Source organism: Nomascus leucogenys, chromosome X (assembly GCF_006542625.1).
Source record: "Nomascus leucogenys isolate Asia chromosome X, Asia_NLE_v1, whole genome shotgun sequence".
Classification (NCBI taxonomy): domain Eukaryota; kingdom Metazoa; phylum Chordata; class Mammalia; order Primates; family Hylobatidae; genus Nomascus; species Nomascus leucogenys.
Window position 1 is genome coordinate 23,355,817 of NC_044406.1, and position 22,196 is coordinate 23,378,012.

Below are 22,196 nucleotides of genomic sequence, written 5' to 3' on the forward strand. Positions count from 1 at the left end.
ACTTATTGTATCTTGCGTATAAATTACTACTCTATAAATTTCATTTCCCCACTCTTTTCCACTTGTTCATTTGCTTCTTAGTGATACATGGCTCTCATAGAAAATATTACTCCCAGGATCTTTGAGTTACTTTGACTAGAATTCTTGCCTAAGGGATCACATTAACATAATAAAAAAGACCATACACATGTTTTTAAATTATCACTCCTTAAAAAGCCTTTCTGACTATGCTAATTGTTACTAAGCCTTCTCAGTGTTTGGTGATATGGCAGGTGAAATTATTTAATCTAGTCCTTGCTATCTTGTTGGTTTCAAGTTTTTGCAAAAAAATAGAACACAACATATACTGGATTTATATTCTTGGACACTGGATGAGATCTCAAGATTGAGATGTTGTCCTTGATTTTCCTACTCAAAATGTTCAACAATAGGTCAAAAAGAGGTCTTGATGTTTAGAAGTAGATACATAAAATTTAAATTGTTGCTTCTCTGTTTGACCAAGCAAGTGTCTGTGATTGAGTTGCTCACAACTTTACCTGTGTCTTCTTTTTACGTGTCTTTTTATCATACCTTCTTTTAGGATGGATCGAACCTCACTGCAAGTCAGAGGGCCTATGCGCCTGAGCAGCTGCAGAAACAGGATAATCTAACCATTGACACCCAGTACTACCTGGCCCAGCAGATCCACCCAGTCGTGGCTCGGATCTGTGAACCAATAGATGGAATTGATGCTGTCCTCGTTGCAACATGGTTAGGTAAGTGTCCCAAGCTCACATAGAACCTCACATGGTAACAGCGGCACATGTAGTCTTCCTTCTCTGTTGAGATCTCTGTTTATGGGCATGGTATTGTGTCTGGCACTTCTTCGTTTATAGTTTGGAATGTATTTTTGTGGTTGTTCGGTACTGTCTCCACTCATAGACTATGAGCTCCACATACTTGCTACTGTAACCACATGCCTGCTCCATAGTTGATACTCACTGAATACTGAGGGAAGAGAGGGAAGGCAAAAGAAGGGTAAAGTGAGGATTTCAGATGCCATTACAGTCACTGAGTTTACATTGTTATAGCTTTAATTAGTGTACCTCCATTTATAAGGAGATTGATGGTATCTTGCTCATTGGTTCATCTTGTCTCTGTCGCTGAAGGTATTTTCATGTCAAGTGAGAAAACATGGCTTTTTAACATGAAATTTTTAATTTTTAATATTCAATTCATTGTGAGAATCCTACTCTATAAGTTATTCTAAAACTGGACCCACTGTTATCCTCTAGGAATTGGCTGATTTCTAAGTTATCATCATCCCAGGAGGTATCAGCCAACCCTGAGACCTCAGTATTTCTTTGGCTTTTTGCTGTGTCACCAGATTGTCTCCGTTGCTGTGTCATTATTACTATTGTTATCTTTTGCTTAGAAATGTATTTCATAACCAGTCCTGATTTCATTTTTAGATGACCAACTACATAAAGAGTTACACTGCTTTTAAGGCCTTTCCTCTCTCTTCTGTGGTAAGCAAAGATGAGTGTTTTCAGAGTACTGCCTAATGTCCTGAGATGGCTCCTCACTATTTATAAGTCAAGCCCAGGTGCCACTGGCATCTCACAGACTCTTAACTTTGGCAATTATAGACTAACTTTCCAGCTCCCACCTATGTATCCAGCCTTATTTCTTATTCAGTCTATGCACTGTCTCCCAAATATGGCGCTGCCCATTCTGTCCCTGCTTCATGGAAGATTCTCCCCTTCTTTTTACTAAAACACCTAGCTTTAGCCGTGGGCTTTGATAGCATAGGGACCTGGGTTTCAATGCTGGTTTTGCTATTCACAAGCTTCTGAACCTTGGTCTACACCTTAGCTCCTTGAGTCATGGAATAGAGTTACTCTGAGGGAGAAATAAGTTGATATGTGTGAGATGTTCAGCACAAGGTCTGGGGCAAAGGAAGGGCTCCGTGAGTGGTAGCCACCTCCCACCCTTCTTTTAGGCGTCAGTAGAAATATGTTCATACTCCTTCAGTCTGTAGGATTTGTATATACTTAGTGCTCAACTGCGTTTGTAGAATGAGACTGGATTTTCCATGGGTGAATTATCAAGTCACATATTTTCTGTCCTGCACCTGTTGAGTATGTTTCTGAGCTCCTCCCTGCTACCCCCATCGTCACTACCCTGTCAATGTTTACTCTGGAAGTGGAAGCTCATTTTTAACATTTGCCTAAGCAAATATTAGGAAGATAAAATTCTACCACCAAAATCATCATATGTATTCTCCAAGATGAGTTGTATTTGATGATGTTTATAAATCCTCAGCTGGGAAGAGAGGACTTTAAAAGCAAGGTATTTTTTAGCTTCACTTTTTTCTCTACTATACATTGAGTGTTTGCTCTGTTGGATACAGTGATAAGTACTTTGCATTTGTTATCTCATTCAGTCCTTGTGACAACCTCACAAAGGTATGTTGTATTAGCTCCATTTTACAGAGGAAGAAGCCAAGGTTTAGAGAGGTAACTATCTTGGTCTTGGCACATAGGTAGTAAGTAGCCGGCTGTGATTCCAAAGGTTGTGATCTTAACTACTGTGCTAAACTTGATTGCCTGTTCTTAGCTCTAAAAGGCCATGAAAGATGTTTTCAACCAGGAGCAGGGTGGCATAGATGTATAAGCATGGGGGGCTTCATGTTTTTCTTGCTCCCTCCATTTCTCACTGTACACCCCCATGCTCTCCACTGAAAACCTCTGAGTAAAACCATTTTTTAAAGAGTAGATCTCCCAGTTTTTCCATTTGTGTCTTCAAAAACCTGGTGTAAAACTGTTGTCCTTTTCTTCTTTGGTTTTGAATTTTTTGGTGACCCAGCACTGAGAGGAGGTAGATGGAACAAGCCTTGTCTCATGAATGACATTTAAGATAAGGACTTGCGGAGCCTTGTATGTCAGCAAAAGAGCTGAGCAATAAAGGGTGATGGAGCCTGCTTGGATGGATTGGCCTGATGCCTGCCTGGATGTGTCAAGGCCAGACATACTAAGAGGGGACCAGACTGATTTTGTTAGTTCCAGAAGTCATAGTTAAGATGATTTTTGTTTATAAATTGAACAGTAGCAGATTTTGACTTGAAAGATACTTTATTAGAACTGCAGCTGCCGTATGGTCATAGGCTGCCTTATGAATTCAGTTTTCACAAATTATTTTCAAAGCCAGTAGTAGACAAGTGGGTCCCATCTTCAGAAGTTTCATGTTTTATCTCATTGTTGACCAGTCTCAATCTACACAGAGAACCCTCCAGACTTGCACATGGTCCCACCCATGTACCCATCACTCCTGCCTCACAACCTGAAAATTCTCTAGGTGCAGCCGTGGCTGTGTGGACACTCTTCCGGGCAGTCTCTTCTTGGTGCCATGTAGCCAAGTCAAGCTGATGGGAGGGAATGTGTCCTCAGCCTTGAGGGATCTGCAACTGCTCCTCACTTTTGGCTACTTTTTCTCATTTTTTTCTTCTGCCACTTGACAGTGGTTTTTATATCGAGGATGTGTGAAGTTGTCATCATTGTGTAGTCCTCCTCCTCTCCTGCTTGTCCTCTTCTCTCATCCTACCCTGTGTCCCCACCAGCAGTATATACACAGCCATCTATATTAGTAACAAATCTTATAGTCCTTTCCTTCTGCCCCCTTCCAGGAGTTTCAGCATTAATGAAGTGTAGGCCCACAAGTCCCCGTCATCATGAGGATCTGTAGAAAACATTGAAGCTCACCAGGCAGATCTCTGCAGGCATTAGCCTCCTGCTCTATTCAGGAGCTGAATTTCTTATCTGCACCCTTTATTCCTCTATCCCAAATAAAAAAATTAGGGTGGCTATTTGGTAGGGGCTTCGAGGCCCCTGTTATCAGTTCTATTGTAGCCTGTGGTTTTAGGAGGAGGGAGGGAGATGGGGAAGTGGTGGCAAAGTAAGAGAAGTGTTAGGGGGTACATGGTTTCTCAGAGGTGCAAGCTGTAGGCATAAAATTACTGTAATTTGTTTTTAAAATTCTAAATCTGTTTTCTTTATATAAAAAAACTGCAGCTAGTGAACTGACACTGTTAAATAAGTTGAAGTGTACAAATGTATACATAAAATACAAGCCCTCCAACTGCCTAATCACAGACATAAAATAATTCTCTTGCTTTTAATGTAGTTTTTATCTTTGATTAATGAAATGTATTATAGTATTGAAACTTCAGTGAAGTTTGATACTTTGTCCTTTTAGTTAGTACAAAGAAATCAGGAATAATGGCATAATTTCATTTAGGAAAATTATTAAGCTCATGATTTTTTATTTTTAAGACTCCTTTGTGGAGAGCAAGTATATTTTTCAACTACTTTTTTCTTTCTCTATTGCTTTTATACTATTTTCCTTGAAATGAAAGGCAAGCATTAAGTGTTGGTTTATCCTGTGGCTTCACTTTGGAAATTCTCTATTTCTCCCCATCAAGATACCTCCTGAAGTCTGTCTGGTGGCATGTTGCATGGCCAGGTGTTCCGTATGGGGAGACCATTTTAGTGAAAGGGAGAGAGGATAGCCTATTAAATGAGTGAATGAATAAGGCTCTTGAATTGAAAGAGAATAATTTGTTCTAATAACTAATGGTCCTCATTATCCCCCAGTAAAATAAGTATCATTTTTCTGAAACCCATGCAAGATTATTGCTATTGGGCTAAATAAAGCAAAATTTTACTCTTCTCCCTCTGTGAATAGAAAAAAATATAGTATTACTCTTGTTATACAATAGCCCTATGGGAAACATGGCCACTAAAACTTGAAACTCTTAGCTTTTGTTCTCTAGACTATAGATTTTTTTCTCTCTCTCATTCTAATGAAAGCTCTCCCGTATTCTGTGGATGAAATATTCACAGTATGCTCAAACATCCAAATAGTCTTCCATACCTAGCCAACTAGGCCAGTGATGAGAATAGTCTAAAGTTCATTTTTGAATTTCATCTTTGAATAAATTTATGTTTTATGTATAACGGTACTTAGAATTATATGTAATATCTTTCCTCCAATGAGCAATGATTTGTACAGTAGTTATAAAGAACGTTTCTTCATGGTCAGTGATAAAATTTCAGGCATTTGGCTATCTGGGCAGTTTTCTCATTGGTCCTGAGAAATTATTGAGGTTTGAAGAACATGAGAATTTAGAATTTAATTTCTGAAAATACTGCTTAAAACAAGACAGAACACACTTAACGCAGTGTGTTCTGAGTTAAATTGGAAAGTAAAAATTTCCTTTTAAAAAAATGATGCCTACCACTCATATCACAGAGGTTAGTTTTTGTCAGTAGACAGGGTTCAGTAATACCATCTAAGAAATAAGTGCAACAGTGGGTGAAACAGGGCCAAGTGATGTTTGGGGGTGCTTTTGACAGATCCAGGGAGATCCACCTACAAAAAAGAGAGTAAAGTACAGATGGGTAGGGGTAGAATGATGCCGCTAGTGAGTTCTTCAGGTATTACTTTGTCAATAAAGAATTTTGCCTTTTTTCATTATTAAGCTCTTATAAAAATAAAACATGACCATTTCCAAACTGTAAATATTTTCTTTTTCTTTCTTTTTTTTTTTTTTTTTTTTTTTGAGACAGAGTCTTACTCTGTCACCCAGGCTGGAGTGCAGTGGCGCGATCTTGGCTCACTGCAACCTCTGCCTCTCAGGTTCAAGTGATTCTCCTGCCTCAGCCTCCTGAGTAGCTGGGATTACAGGTGCGTGCCACCACACCTGGCTAATTTTTGTATTTTTAGTAGAGACGGGGTTTCACCATGTTGGCCAGGCTGGTCTCGAACTCCTGACCTCTGGTGATCCGCCTGCCTCGGCCTCCCGGAGTGCTGCAATTATAGGCGTGAGCCACTGCTCCTGGCCCCAAACTGTAAATATTTTCTATAACATAATTAATAGTAAAATTAAAAAATGTTATACCAAATGCATTGCAGAATGTTAAAGGAAATCTTATCAGCTGATAAGAGCATCTCTTACAAGATGGAGTGCCATTCCAAGCATGTCATCCAATGGCTCATGCTCCCAGTCTAGTCTACTTTTGTATTCAATATTAATTGAAGACCTGATGTGCCCAGCACCATAATAGGCACTGTGAAGGATACAAAATTGAGTCAGTTATGGACCCTTTATTCAAATTACAGCCCAATCATTTCATTGATTTCACTGTTGTGGGCAAGTCTAGTGGGCAACACAGTGTATGTCCCAAGAAAGGTGAAATAAAGGGTTATCAAATTTCAAAGGAAGCAGAAACCACTCCTAGCTGTGCCCACCATGGAAGAGTTTATAAAAGTAGAGGCATTTTTAGGCATTGCTGGAATGGGCTGTGGAGAGGCTAGTGTGAAGTTGGGAATGGTTCCCCACCCTACTGCTTACCAATTCTTCTAGCCTGATGAACTGCAGAGGTAACCTGTGTTATCTCAGCCACCCCCGAAGCACTTTAGGGAATTCAAAGAGAGCCTCTTTAAGGGTTTCAGTTGCACAGTCCTGCATCTCAGTCTCAATAAAGTGAGCACACAGTGGTTTGCTTCTGTGTCGCTAGCCCACAACAGAGGGCCAGTAGTGACACTGCTCATCTCACATAAGCAGTGAGACCTTTGAGAACTTTGAACCAAACCAGAGCATGTTTAGAATAATTGCTTTGGAGCTTTTATATGAGTTATGTAACAACTCTGGCTTTGTAACACTTAGAGGTTTTAAAGGAAAATGCGGATTTCTCAAATTATTTAAATTAGATTAATTTTTTAAAAAGATAAAATTGTTTTAATTAAGTACACCAAAGTGACATTTATCAAGATTGTGTAGCTTATAGAAAAATGGATAAGACCTAAAAATGGATAACGATAAAAAGCTGAATACAGCATTGTACACATACGTACACTGTATTATATATGTGTATGAATAAAATAGAAAAAGGTTAAGGTGATGAATTACACGTTCCCCCTTTGCTGACAAAATATTAATACTGTTATTTTATTATTAATAAGACAGTTTTTTCCAAAACCAGAAGTAAAACAATGGTTAAGCAATTACTAACTCACCTTCATTTATTTATTTATTTCAGATGTTTTTGGGGGAACGGGTAGTGTTTGGTTATTACATGAATAAGTTCTTTAGTGGTGATTTTTGAGGTTTTGGTGCACCCAAAGCAGTGTACACTCTACCCACTGTGCAGTATTTTATTTCTCACCCCCATCCCACCTTTCCCCTTGAGTCCCCAGAGTCCATTGTGTCATTCTTTTGCCTTCGTGTCATCATAGCTTAGCTCCCACTTATGAGTGAGAGCATACCATGTTTGGTTTTCCATTCCTAAGTTATTTCACTTTGAATAATGGTCTTCAATTTCATCCAGATTGCTGTGAATGTCATATTTTTTTTATGGCTGAGCAGTATTCCATGGTGTATATATATGCCACAGTTTGTTTATCCACTCATTGATGGGCATTTGGGCTGGTTCCATATTTTTGCAGTTGAGAATTGTGCTGCTATAAACATGCGCGTGCAAGTATCTTTTTCGTATAATGACTTCTTTCTCTGGGTAGATACCCACTAGTGGGATTTCTGGATCAAATGGTAATTCTACTTCTAGTTCTTTAAGGAATCTCCACACTGTTTTCCATAATGGTTGTACTAGTTTACATTCCCACCAGCAGCGTAAAAGTGTTCCCTTTTCACCACATCCATACCAACATCTTTTTTTTTTTTTTTTTTTGATTATGGCCATTCTTGCAGGACTAACTCACCTTTTAGAAGGTGGGTGGTTAGGGACCTTGAGCCGAGCTGTTTTCCCCCAGCATCTACCAACATAGCTGGAAGAGAAGTGGGCTTTGTTATAAGACAAGCAATCTTTGGACTATTATTTGTGTTATTTTATATTCCAAATATATTTCCAGCACAGAGTTACCATCTTTTCTCAGGTTTAAAAACAGGAAAGGAAGGCCAGGTGCTGTCCGTGGCTCATGCCTGTAATCCCAACACTTTGGGAGGCAAGAGGATGGCTTGAGTCTAGGAGTTCAAGACTAGCCTGGGCAACATAGCAAGACCCCACCTCTACAAAAAGTACCAAAATTAGCTGGGTATGGTGGTGCATGCCTGTAGTCCCAGCTACTCAGCTGACTGGGGTGGGAGGATCACTTAAGCCAGGGAGGTCGAGGCTGCAGTGAGCTATGTCGAGGCTGCAGTGAGCTGTGATCGTTCCATTGCACTCCAGCCTGGGTGACAGAGCAAGACCCTGTCTCAGAAAAAAAAAAAAAAAAGGGAAGAAGACACTTGAAAAGCTTCCTGCTGAGAAATACACATCTCTTTAAGTTAAAATTTATATTTGTGTCTATTGTCAAGGGCATTAAAACCAGTTGATTGAAGTCATGAGAATGCTGCTCATCAGGCTTTTTATTCTGTCAGGATTTTGAGAATTATCTTCTCCAGGAAAATAAAAATCTTGGGTATTCATTTAAACCAAAGGCTTGGCTATTATTTCTTCTAAAATACTCAGAAATTTTCCATTTATATTATGAAGAGGTGTATTGTTGGTGTGAAAGACAGTTTCGGTTGTCTGACACTTATACAGTAAATTGTTTATCTTTGAATAGGAGCTGTAGTATTTTAAAAACTTGTTGGGCTGGGCACAGTGGCTCACGCTTGTAATCCTAGCACTATGGGAGGCCAAGGCGGGTGGATTACTTGAGGTCAGGAGTTCGAGACAAGCCTGGCCAACAGAACAGGGTGAAACCCCATTTCTACTAAAAATACAAAAGAATTAGCCAGGCATGGTGGCGGGCACCTGTAATTCAGCTGCTCGGGAGGCTGAGGCAGGAGAATCTCTTGAACCTGGGAGGCGAGGTTGCAGTGAGCCGAGATTGCGCCAATGCCCTCCAGCCTGGGCAAGAGCGAGACTCCGCCTCAAAACAAAGCAAACAAACAAAAAAACACAACTTATTATTATGGAAAAATGTGTATATATATATTATATATATTTATTATATATATATTATATATATTATATATTATATATTTATTATATATATTATATATATTATATATGTTATATATTATATATATTTATTATACATATTATATATATTTATTATACATATTATACATATTATATATATTTATTATATATTATATATATTTATTATATATTATATTTATTTATTATATATATTATATATATTTATTATATATATGGTAGTAGAGAATTTAAAATTTTTTCTAGTATCACACATACTAAATTATAGGGTAAGATTAAACCCTCATATACTCATCACCCACCTTCAGTATTCTGCATTGGTGGCCAATCTTATTATTCCTCTTTCCCACCTTCCCCTATTATTTTGAAGTATATCCTAGATATTTATTTTGTGTGTTAATATTTCATTTTGCATTTCCTTTTTTTTTTTTTGCGGGGAGACAAAGAGTCTCACTGTGTCACCCAGGCTGGAGTGCAGTGGTGCGATCTCGGCTCACGACAACCTCTGCCTCCCAGGTTCAAGCGATTCTCCTGCCTTAGCCTCCTGAGTAGCTGGGATCGCAGGCATGCACCACCACCCCCGGTGATTTTGTTTTGTATTTTTAGTAGAGACGGGATTTCACCGTGCTGGCCAGGCTGTTCTTGAACTCCTGACCTCAGGTGATTCTCCTGCCTTGGCCTCCCAGAGTGCTGCGATTACAGGCGTGAGCCAATGCGCCCAGCCCATTTTGCACTTCTAAAAGAAAAGATTCCCCTTTTCGGCATAACTACATTATTATCACATCACACAAAAAAACCTCACGATTCCTTCATTTCATCTAATTTCCAACAAGTGTTTATATTTCCCTGATTGCACTATGAATACACTTTTTAAAAAAAGCTCCTTGTTTGGATTGGAATCCAGTCAGGGTCAACTTAGTAGTTAATCTCTATTTTTTTTTCCTTTGTTGATCCTCCCAGTTTGTTAATTAAAGAAGCTAGGCTTTTTGTCCTATAGAATTTTTCTCATTCTGGAGTTTACTGATCACATCCTGGTGGTATCTTTTAACATGTTCCTCTGTCTCCTATATTTCCTATAAATAGTTAGATCTAAAGATGTGATTATATTTAGGCTCAATTTATTTTATTTTATATTTGCTAAAATAAAAAATAAACACTTCTTCCTAGGCAATGGGGTTTACGTCTGTTTGAGTTTCAATGCATTTTGCAACAAATTCATAGATGTTTCATAAGAAATATTTAGCACGCAATTTTTTCACCTTTCTAAGTGTGAATTTTTCATAGTATAACATGCATACAGAAAAGTACACAAAACCTAACTAAACCGCTTGATAAATTTTCACAAGGTCATCATGTACTAGTGTAGTCATTACTGAGCTCAAGAAACAGTACATTACTACATTCCCAGAAGGCCCCTCATGTCTCCTAGAAATGATCCTCCACATACCTGGCATCTAATAACATAGATGAGGTGGATTTTGGGGGATATTACACAAATTGCGTCTTTGTTCTTTGTGTCTAGACTACTTTTACTGAATATTATGTTTGTGAGATTCATCCATGTGGTTGTCCTTCCTTTCTGTAAATTCTGTATAATATTTCATTGTCTGAATATACCACACTGTATGGCTATCTACTGGAGATACACCTATGAGTTGTTTCCACATTTGAGGTATTTTGAATAGTGCTGCTTTGGGAGTTGTTGTACAGGTCCTCTGTCAAACATAAGCATGTATTTCTCTTGGGTATGTACTAAGGAGAATTGCTAGGCCATCAGGGACACTTATGTTTAATTTTAGTAGATTCTGCCAGTTTTCCAAAGTGGTTCTACTCGTTTACACTTCCTACTAGCAGTGTTTGGGTGCTCCACATTCTTACCAACACTTGGTAAGATAGTGTTTTCCATCTTCATTTTACATGGTGGCATAGAGTTGTGGTTTTAATTTGTATTTCTTTGATGACTAATGAAGTTGAACACCTTTTCACATGCTTCTTGGCCATTGGAGTATTTCCTTTAGTGAGGTGCCTGTTCAAGTCTTTTTCTGTTGTCCTGTTGGCTTCTCTATTTCTTATTGATTTGCAGGCATTTCCTATGTGTTCTAATAATGAGTCTTTTGGAAGTATATATTACAGTTTGAGTATCCGTTATCTGAAATGCTTAGGACTAGAAGTGTTTGGGATTTTTTCGGATTTTGTAATAGTTGCATATTGATAATTAGCTATCTTAGAGATGAGACCCAAGTCTAAACGTGAAGTTCATTTATGTTTTATATACATCTTATACATGTAGCCTGAAGGCAGTTTTATACAGCATTTGTAAAAATTTTGTGCCTGAAACAAAGTTTTGACTGCAACTCATCACATAGAGGTCAGGTGTGGAATTTTTCACTCGTGGTATCATGTTGGCACTCAAAATGTTTCAAATTTTGGAGCATTTCAGATTTTTGAATTAGGGATGTTCAACCTACACAAACATCTTTTCCTATTTGGCATGCTTTTTAAGAGTATAATTCACATAACTTACCATAAAATGCTAAAATCTTGAGTATTATACAATCAGTTATCTAGGCACAGACACAGAACATTTTCATCACTCCAGAATGTTCCCTTGTGCCTCTTCCCAGTCAGCACCTCTGTTATAGTAGCAATCGCTCATCTGAAATCTATCAGTATAAGTTAGTTTTGCCTATTCAAGATTTTCGTATAAATGGTTTCCTACAGTATATACTCTTTTTGTGTGCAACTTCTTTCACTTAGCGTGGTATTTTTGAGATTCATCTGTCTTGTTGCATGTAGCAGTATTCACTCTTTTTCATTGCTGAGTGGTATTTTATGGTAGATTATACCAGTTTATCCATTTACTTGTTGATGGACATCTAGAGTGTTTCCATTTTTGGCTATTATTAATAAAGCTACTATGAGCATTCTGTGGATATAGCATTCACCATTTGAAAATTATTTTTTTCTTTAATCATACTAAATTTTCAGTTTGCATATTGTCCTCTAAGATGTCCAGATATATGAAAGCCTGGACTCATGCAAGAGATAAATGGTTTACTTCCTCTAAGAAATTTTTACAAAAAAATTTCACTCAATGGGATTCTGTTAATTAGCTTCCCTCATAGATTAAATGATCCATATTACAAACAACTGCTTGTAAATACCAGTTACTCCCTTTACTCATTAGGAATTTAATTTATGTGGATTTTCCCTCTTCCCCACTTGCATGAACATATATAAGGGTTTTACTGTAGTTATTTGCTGTTGCACTAATAGAGACCTTGTCTTTTGAAGGAAGGAGAGTATTTGATTAAATGTATCAGCCTCTCTAATAACAATATGTCTAAAGTTATGAACAGTTTAAAAACTCCTTGGGAGTGGGGGCAGGTGAACGTTCTAAAAACAGGTATAATTTACAATGGTTAGAAAGTGCAATGGTAGGAAAATAATTTTGTGCTAAATGTCACACTGGGGGTGTGTGTGATAAGACTATGGTGACTTAAGTAAAGACAGTACTGCTAAACTCATCCACCCTGATGCCTATGATGTTACTTTCTATAAATACTTCTTGAAACATGAGAGTTTTGATCCTGTTGCCAAAATAATGTGAGATCCTAGAAATTTTCTAATTATAAATGACAGTATTTTAATTTCATTCCACTGCCTCTTCTGTACCCTCAACCCCAGCACAAATGAGTCCATCACTACAAGCCACATAATTGAATTAAAGCGTACATCATCTCAGCCTATTCTGGGGGGAAACCACGGCTGCTCTTCCTCCAGATAACTAGTTTTGCAAAGCCCAGGCAGGCTGCTTCTTTCTTCGTTCTGTGCCTCACCAAAAGACTTAAGTCACCTGTCAAGAGCTAGCCTAAAAGAAATGGAAGTTACTTTTCTCAAATGGGGCATAAAGTTTGTTCCTTTAAGCCAGTTCAGAGAAAGCTTTCAGTAGAAGCAATAAGGAATTTGGGATTTAATTTTGCATTTCTTGCTCAAAGACTAATGTAAACAGTGTAACATTAATTATATGGTGTACATGCATGTAGGGCAAGTGCAGTAATAAAGATTTTGCTTTAATGTCATTTTTGACAGAAGTGTTTAATTTTGGAGTGACAACAATTAAAAATGGAATTATATGTAGCTGCTGTTTTGCACATTTTAAAATTCAGAATCTCTACCTGTAGGTGGCAGCACCAGATACTTGTTTCTTGTTTCACTCCAGCCTTAATGAGTTTAGGGTATAAGCAGTAAAACTATTTAAAGTCTACTGAAACTTCGAAATAAGCTGCTGTTACCAGTTTTGTGAGAATTTGGAAAAACTAATGTATGTGTTGACTAAGTTTGGGGCTTGTTTAACCCTGGATTTTCACCTTTTCAAAAAAGATTCCAGCAACAATGATCCTTATTTTTTTAACATGACATTGTATGTTTTCTTAAAATGATTTAATTTAGCCCTCTGTGGTTTGCCTGTTGAACTTATAACTGCTCTCCCAAGAAAATAACTTTTTAAATGGCATTTTGGTATTTAAGTAACTTGTACAAGGATCATTATATACCTAATATTTTAAGCTCATTACAGTCTCTTCTCACTTTATATTTTTACATTTTAGCATTGAACTATGACCAAGAGAGTGCTGAGATTGAAGCTCCTTCCCCTGAAAAAAAAAAAATCAGCTTGGGAATAAATCTGAAGTAATTAGCTGAGCCAGTTGGCTTTGTTACTGCCATGGGAAGATTGAGTGATTTGTAGAAATGGATATTTAGGATAGACATTTAGAGTAGACATTTCATAGGGCCTGGTATTTTTCGCAAGTTGCAGCCAGTGGTTTGGGTGTTTCTCCATGAGTAAGTAACAAGATGGCCCACACCCACTTTTGGCTTACTCTGCAGGCAGGCTGACCCGGGTCAGTGCTTGCAGGTTCATGCACTCAGGTGCACCAAGTGAGCCATGGCTGGTGGGGAGGGGTAGAGAGTAGCTCCTCTCGGTTCCTTTTCGTAGCCTGGCCAATTCTGTATATGTGCAAACCAGCATTGTTTTGTTCCTTTATTTTTGGACTGTGAAAGAAACTTGCCTTTTAGAAAAATCTTGCTTATTTTCTTTTTCGTTATCTTTTGATTAGTGTTGGCCTGGGAAATTGATTAATAGTCATAGGGTCAGAGAAAAAGTGAAGCTGCTTTCTCATAATTGCAAATAAATCAAAACATTATGTGAATACTTGGATTCACAACTAGAGTTTGAATTAGCGACAGTTACCCCTCACTACAGAGACGAACTGGCCTCATTCACCAGTGTGGTCTCTCTCAATTCCTCTGACCATCCTTAGCTTTAAATGTGAAGGTATATGTATTCCCACATAATTCTCTAATTTGCTGTTTCTCTTAGGGGTTAGGTAACTTGTAAAATAAAAATGTATAGTGTCTTGGTGACAAGTGGCCCATGTTAACATAATTTATGTCACTAATGAAGAACGGCTTTTCAAATTGTTCTGGATGTGTATTCTTTGTTTTTATCATATACTACCACTTTAGGAAATACTTTAATTCCTACAAAGAGTAACTATTAACTTCATATGCAGCATGAACATGTCTCATATAGTTTTCTAAATGCATAATCTTGAGTGAGTATAGTCTGGATTAAATGATGTTCATTCACTATTTTATTTTTTCATTCAAATGACATTTATTTAGTGCTTGCCACGCAGTAGGCAGCGTTGAACTCGGTTTGTTCTATATTATCCAATTTAAACTTCAAAAGTGTATGATCAGTGATGCTACCTCCGTTTCGCAGGTGAGAAAAGTGAGACTCTGTGTCTCAGTTGTCTTATTCTTTGGCCCCTTTCAACTGTGAAGAGTCAGCCTCCAGTATTTTATAATTACTAGATGTCGCTTGACGGCTGACCAAATAGGATTTAGGATTCTGTCGCTGAATTCTGAATGCATCTGTTAGATTTATCTACCTATGTAGCTGTTGATAAATTTTAAATAATTTTTAGATATTTTTGGTATTTGTGAGCTTTTGGCTTAGTGACTGTTTTATATTACTTATTTACCTTTATACTAAAATAAGATAGTTTTCTCTTAGATTTCCAAAAGCTTTTCCTTAGATTTCCAAAAGATAGAAATATTGTCTCTTACAATCTTTTCTTGAAAGCATCCCTTAGCAATCCCTAAAATTCTAAGAAACAGTGTAGAATAATTATTTTTAAGTATAAATTCAAATAGTAAATTTTGGCACACATGTTTTGACCAAGGGTAAATTAAATTGGTTGGCCTAAAAATGTTTCTTTTCTTTAATTAGTTTGTGGCAACAAAATGCATAAACATGCATTGATTGATTTCTTATGTTGTTTTGAATGAAATATGGAAGGTATATTTGGTTTCAGGATTCTCAGGGACATTTTGGCCTGTAGAATCTGTAGACCCATTGTTTTTGCACATATTTTAAATTTCTGAATTTTGAACATCAAGAAAAGCATGTTGCATTTTGTCTCAGATGCTGCTACTGAATTTTAACCACTGAATTAGATTGCAACCTACATGCTGTTAACTACTGAGCCAAGATGAAATCGACTACTGCATGGAAATCAGGGTTAGCTGTGTCTGCACTTGAAGGAGTTGTAATGGCAGTGAACCTGTTTTCTTTAATGGGATTTTTATTCCCTGATTTTATTCTCAGTTTTAATTGTGACTTTGATTTTAAGAGAATTTCTTAGTACACATTTATTTGAGGTTTTCATTGTAACTTTAAGAGAATAATAAAAACATCCTATCGAAGTAGGTGCTTCCAAACCCATATGTTCAGTGGCATATTTCTGTGTTGTGTTGTTGCAGTTACTTGTTTTATTTATAAAGTATCTCTTGTAAAAAGAGAAGTCATTTGTCCATGTGTTCTTGAGTTCAAATGGTTGTGTGTATGTGCATGAATTTAAAATAATTTTTTGTGGGAGTTTTCTTCTTTGGGGTATTTTTGGAATACTTTTCTGAATTTGTTTTTTTCTTTTACATTAATAGGACTTGACCCCACCCAATTTAGAGTTCATCATTATCATAAAGATGAAGAGAATGATGCTCTACTTGGTGGCCCAGCACAGCTCACTGATGAAGAGAAATACAGGGACTGTGAAAGATTCAAATGTCCATGCCCTACATGTGGAACTGAGAATATTTATGATAATGTCTTTGATGGTTCGGTTAGTTGTTTCTGTCTTTCATTTTGTGAGTGAACTTGTATAAAGGCCTTACCCCCTTCCCCCACTATGGGGTATATAAAAAGGGCGAAATAAACACACACATGTTGCTTTCATGTGTTTAAAGTATTTTAGCATCATGTAAAATCTACCTTCACAGCTTGCTTTTATTTCTGTTTGAAAACTCTTACTTGAATGTGCTTGAATATTGTTTTGGCTTCCTAGAGTGCTTGACCTTGGTTTTTAAGTGGAATCTCTTAAAAATTGTAAATTATCTTAAAGTATTTTTATTATAATTTCTTAATTAGTAACCTGTATTGTCCCACTGTCAACCCCAATCTATTAAGACTTAGACCAATATTTTTCCTTATCTTAAATCAAGTTAATGGGAACTGAGTGTTTTGGGAAAGTTTGTGTTTGTCTTTACACATCCCACTTACCTCCATTTTGCAAAGGTACTCTTATCTTTTCTGCTGTCTTTGCATATTAGACATTTAAAAAGTCACAGGGAGACATTCCTTTCAAGAAGTACTGCCAAAAAATGTATTATTGACCTTGGATCAGAGCTTGAAACTTGGCCAATTTACTAGATTTCCACTGCAGTGTTATGCATGTACTAGCCATTGGCAAGCAGAACTGTGTAAAACCTTGAAACTGAAAGAAAAGACACCCTTTATCTAAATTAAAAGTAATTATTTTAAGTTAATTTGGACAAACAGCAGATGTTTTGCATTTTTTTGAATCAAAACAAAGCAGTCTTTGGAAGCAAGTGCAAGGAAGAGGCAGACACAGATCAGCAATACTTGCTAAATCCTTGAGTTTTGCTTCATTACAGCTGTAAATAAGATAGTTAATTGCATGGAGGCTTGACGACTTGCAGATGGGCTAACTGTGGAAGAGCCGATGTCAAGCTCTGAAATCTCTTCCACCTGGAATTGCTTAGCGTGGCGGGTAGGGTTATGTACCAGATTGGAGCAGGAAACCAAGATGTTTAAGTATCAGAAAGGAAAACAAATGCTTCAGAAATCCCAACAGTTTTGCTATATATTACATTTGCCTTGTCTTTGTTTAAAACAAAACACAACAAAACAAAATGTTTTCTCCAAATATTAATATTTATTTATTTCAAATTTTTACTTCTCCTGCCTCCCTCCTCCAATACACTTCATTTTTTGGAAAAATTGCCAAAATTTTAGATTTGCTAAGCAGACAATAAGTAATACTGTTTTTGTGGTACTACACTTTTAACTTTTAGACTTTATTTTTAAAATTGACAAGATGAAAACAAACTAATGTGATAAAGGCTCTTGTTTTTCTTCAAGTTTGTAATGAATAAATACAAATTTAAAGTTTTTAATCAGTATCTCTGAGAAAGAGGTTTATTTCCAGTAACATCACTGGTATTTACAGAGGGAAAATTATTTTATCCATAGAGTCCCTCGTGTAGTGAATGTCAAATAGTGATTTCAGGGTTTTCCCTTTGACTTTGCACTCCATTATGATGATGGCAAGGAATGGAAGGTATGTATGACTAAAGCGGTCTTTGGGTGGAAAATAATTGAGGAGATAGGGTTAAAAACTCACCAATAAAACGAATTAAGAATATTCAACACTAGGACAGCATGTAAGTTTTTAAGCACAAAAACCCTTTTATAGCCTCACAGTAACTTTTTGTATACTTCTCCTGACTTATGTAGGGAACCGATATGGAGCCCAGCTTGTATCGTTGCAGTAATGTCGATTGTAAGGCTTCACCTCTGACCTTTACAGTACAACTGAGCAACAAATTGATCATGGACATTAGACGTTTCATTAAAAAGTACTATGATGTAAGTATCTGTAATGACATTCTTACATACACAACTTATTGAGGTTTGGTACTTGTTTATTGGTTTTCATGAAGCTGTAAAATTTTGAAAAGACTTTTGGGAAAAATTCCTAGTGAGATACTATTAATACAAATATGATAAAGTATGTAATTTTGGCATATTAGCATGACAAATTATTTGATAATTTCTCTCAGGCATTACATCTCTTTCATTTATGAGCAGTATTTTAAGTAATGAAATTTTTACTTTTTTTAAAAAAAGCCAGAATATAATTAAGAAATGTTTTAGTTTATTGTTACCTAAATAAGACTAATTAAATGATTGCTCGGATCTTTGGATAAAGGAAGAAAAAAATCACTATTGGCTATTGTCAGCAAGTAGAGCCATAAGATCGTGTGTGGTGATCTTAGTAGACTGCCCACACAAAACTAATACTTTGTGTTTATGTGGCACTCTAAACCACTCCATACCCTAGTTTTCTGAGGAAATCAAATATCTTTTAAATTTAAATGCAGTTTTTCTGGCATTCAAAAGAGAATATCTAATTTTTATAAATTTATAGTAAAAATACCAGAACAGTGAGTGATTTGTCTTCATTGGAAAGAAGGCTTTTATTCAGAGTTTTTGTTTTTAAGACATTTCACATGAATTAGTTTTTTTCTCTTCAAAAATTAAAAACTTCACATTTCCCACATGATTTTTCTTTTCTTAGTGTTTCAGTATGTCATTTGTCATCTAAACAAATTTTCTGTTACTTGAAAGTTTACTGTAACTTCTTTTTAAAAGCTACATTGGCAACACATTTCCAAAAAAAAAAAGCTCATGTATTAAGACCTATGACTTTTCTAAAGATTGTTCTGTACTTTTTACTCATGTGTTAGTTAACATATAACAGCATTTTCTTCTTTAAAATAGAACTCATTGTGTGAAAAGTAACTATCAGATCATTAAGATGAAGAGTAAAAACAGAGTTCCAAGTATTATGATTTCGGTGTTGAATATATTTATCAGAAAAGCAAGTCAGTTTGCCTAAAGATTATTTAAAAATAATAATTGTGACTACATTTTGGGAAAATTGGAAACATGTTAGTGAATAATCCTGTGCTGCCCTTACTGAACAGTGGATGGGAATAAAAGTTGTCTGTGGGGTCACATTCCTCAGTAGGTGAAATGTGCAGCACATGAAAATTTAGGCCAAATCAAAACTATTCAGCTCCTCATTTACAGGCCTCATTGAACGGAGTATGATCCTTGCTTGACTCTTGGGAAGAATTCTGAGCTTTCTCTCTGTGTTTAGTCTATCAAGATCTTCACCATGGAAATGTTAATACTAGAAGAAACTTATCTATTTCCTTCTTTAAGAGGGAATAGTCTGTTTTGACTAAGTTGCAAATACTCTGAAAAATGATCTTCTGTATAGCTAGAAATATGCCCTGACTGAAAGACTTATTTCTAACCTCATTGTGTGTATGTTGTGGTGGTGGTTATATAAGTATTTTTCAAGCTAAATAACCTACTTTCAGGGATCCAGATATTTAACACAAGGTTTCTAGAGCATTTGCTTTAATTGTCTTTTTGCCAGCCATCTCAGTAACATCAAGTAACAGGTTTTTGTAGTTAACTGCCCACTTGATTGACATTTCTAAGGGATTTCTGATCAAAATAGCCATATGTCACTCCTGGGGTTAAAAATTGATATGACTGTCTTCAAAATTAGGAACTTATTTCTCTACTTTCTGATCTGAATTATATGTGATTGGATGGCAGAGAATGAAATCCATTATTCGTTCTTATGGCCCCATGCTAAACAAATATTTCAAATATTTTCCAGATCAGAGCTTTTGTACAAAAAGCCCCTATACCTTTAGGTTCTACTTTATTGGTAGACCATCCTGTTTCCTCCTAGAGGGACATGGGATTGAGTTTCTTTTGTTATTGTGCCTCGAGGGATACTGATTACAGTTATTAGTTCAGTGTGATACATCATGGTGTTGGTAATACAATTGGAGACTAATATAGCAAGTGTACTGAGGTAAGGATATTGATAGTAAGTATTGAGGTTAAGTGACTGTCTCTGAAGCTAATTACCAAAATGGTTTTCTCCTATTTAGCAACTTAAAAAATACTACCCACTGGACATGAAAGTTGTTTGTGAAATGAAGGCAAGAGTCTCAATATTGTTTTAATTTTAGTCTTAGAAGCACTGCAGGATAAGTCAACCTGCACTGAGAAAGGAAGGTATCTTCATGAGGAAGGGACTCTAGGAAGACAAATGGAATATGGTACTTGACCAAACACTATAACCTGCCAAGAAACAGTTCTAGATGACTAAGAAATTAGATTGTCAAGAAAAAAGGGACAAAAGTTTGGGGTAACAAAGTATACTTCTAAATCACTTTAATTTTGGAAAAGTACATCACATATTCTGTTACCTTCTGTCATGAATTAACAGGACTGAGTAAATGTGATATAACAAATATTTGTTTGTTTATCTGAGAAGCAATCTGTATCAGATTATAATATTTTAATAAATATTGGCTCCTTTATGGGAGAAGAGAGGCTTTCTGCTCCTCATCTATAGCAATGATTGTATCCCCTGAATTCTAGTTTCCTATAACATTTAAACTTTGATATACACAGAAATACAGAAAGCACTGAGCCAGGATATTTTAAGTAATATATTAATTTCTTTAGGAAGAAGACAACTCTATGCTTTGTCTTGAGATTTGATGAAGTGTTGAAAGACTTTGAGGTAGCACAGAAAGCCTTAATTCAAAGTTGATTTCATGCCCTGGTCCTTGTTGGTTCCTTTGTATAAAGTTAAAATTGAACTGGTATTTTTTGAAAATCATAAAAAGGCAGCTTAAAGACAATAACTCTGAGCTTTTAGGGTTGTTTTTGAAATACTCCGTTTTACAGTGAAAAATTGATATGTGTTCCCCCTCCCCTTAAATTCTGCTCCAGAAGAGCAAATAGACATACACACACAAAAGGGAGAGAAACACTAGCTAATCTAAATTGGGAAATGAAGAGGGCTTTTTTTAAGCATGAAAATTTCATCATCTTGTCAGCTGGCAGAATGCCTGCTGTGTGGATTCACAAAGGCTAAGAATTACACTTTCATGAAATTTTCCTCACTAACTGCCCTGGTTAATTTGAAAGATAACCCACTGTTCTAATTCATTCCTCAATTGGGCGGTGCAGGTTTTATCTTTGATCTGACAAAGCATTTGTGTTAATCGTTTTGGCCCTCCACTAGACACTCTTGGGATTGTGCTTTTACAATAAATGTGTCTGTGATAGCTCTTTAGTCTATTATACTTACAATAGATCCATAGAACTGGTAATTAATTCTCCACTGCTTTGGAAATGGGAAGAATAGGTGTAGCTCTGTCAAGTGCTGCTGGGAAGTTTGTTTAGCTGGTTCATTTTTGAAGTGTTCCCCTCAGCCATCCAAGAAGCAGCCACAGAAGAGAGTCTGAGATTGAGATGCTGGCCTATCCTGATGACTTGCTGATAAATGGGAAATGTGACCCCTCTTGGTACCTGGGAGGAGGATATTGGGTCATTTACATTCATCTCAAGTACTGTTCTTTTTAAAGTATGTTAAACTCTCATTTTAATACTTAAAGAGCCATTTGCCTCTAACGGTGGAGCCTCTAGAAGGTGCAGTCGTGATAGTCAACTCAAATATGTTCCTAAATTTTCATTGATGGCTTATGCAGGTTTTAGAGTATTCTGATGGGGCAAAGTGTGTTCCCCACCAGCCTTCTAGTGTTTCTAGCCACTTGTACATTATATGAGTACTTTACTATGATTTTTAAACATTGAGATATTGCTGGCCCTAGATGGGGCTGGCCCTCCATCTGAAAGAACACATGAACAGCTTGTTGGTACCATGCGTATGATAATCTCTGATAGTTGCTAGGGCCAGAAATTGGTGGTCTCACTCCATAGAAAGTTGTTGTAGGCTTTATAATCTCAGAATTTTCCTGAATTAAGCTTTTTGAGGACAGGGGCTGTGCTTTCTTTTCTGTTTTATGTGTGATCTCTGACACAGCCCTTACTCTCAGAAGTACGTGTATCTTGATGTTTAGTAGCCAAAGGAACTGACAAGTAAAGGTTTTTGCTGTATTTTTCCTTAAAATTTTTTACATTGCTCTCAGGTTGGCGGAAGATTTATTAGTGGCATACAG

The 22,196-nt window shown here is 36.6% G+C and overlaps 1 protein-coding gene across 2 annotated transcripts in view; it reads left to right on the top strand.

Moving 5' to 3' along the window:
* POLA1 (DNA polymerase alpha 1, catalytic subunit) overlaps positions 1-22,196 on the top strand; it is a 302,637-nt gene that overhangs the window by 132,082 nt on the left and 148,359 nt on the right. For both annotated transcript variants that reach the window (XM_030807188.1, XM_030807187.1), the window contains 3 exons: positions 581-755; positions 15,996-16,174; positions 17,869-18,000. In XM_030807188.1, the coding sequence (XP_030663048.1) occupies positions 581-755; positions 15,996-16,174; positions 17,869-18,000 (486 nt within the window). The remainder of the gene's footprint in view (positions 1-580; positions 756-15,995; positions 16,175-17,868; positions 18,001-22,196) is intronic.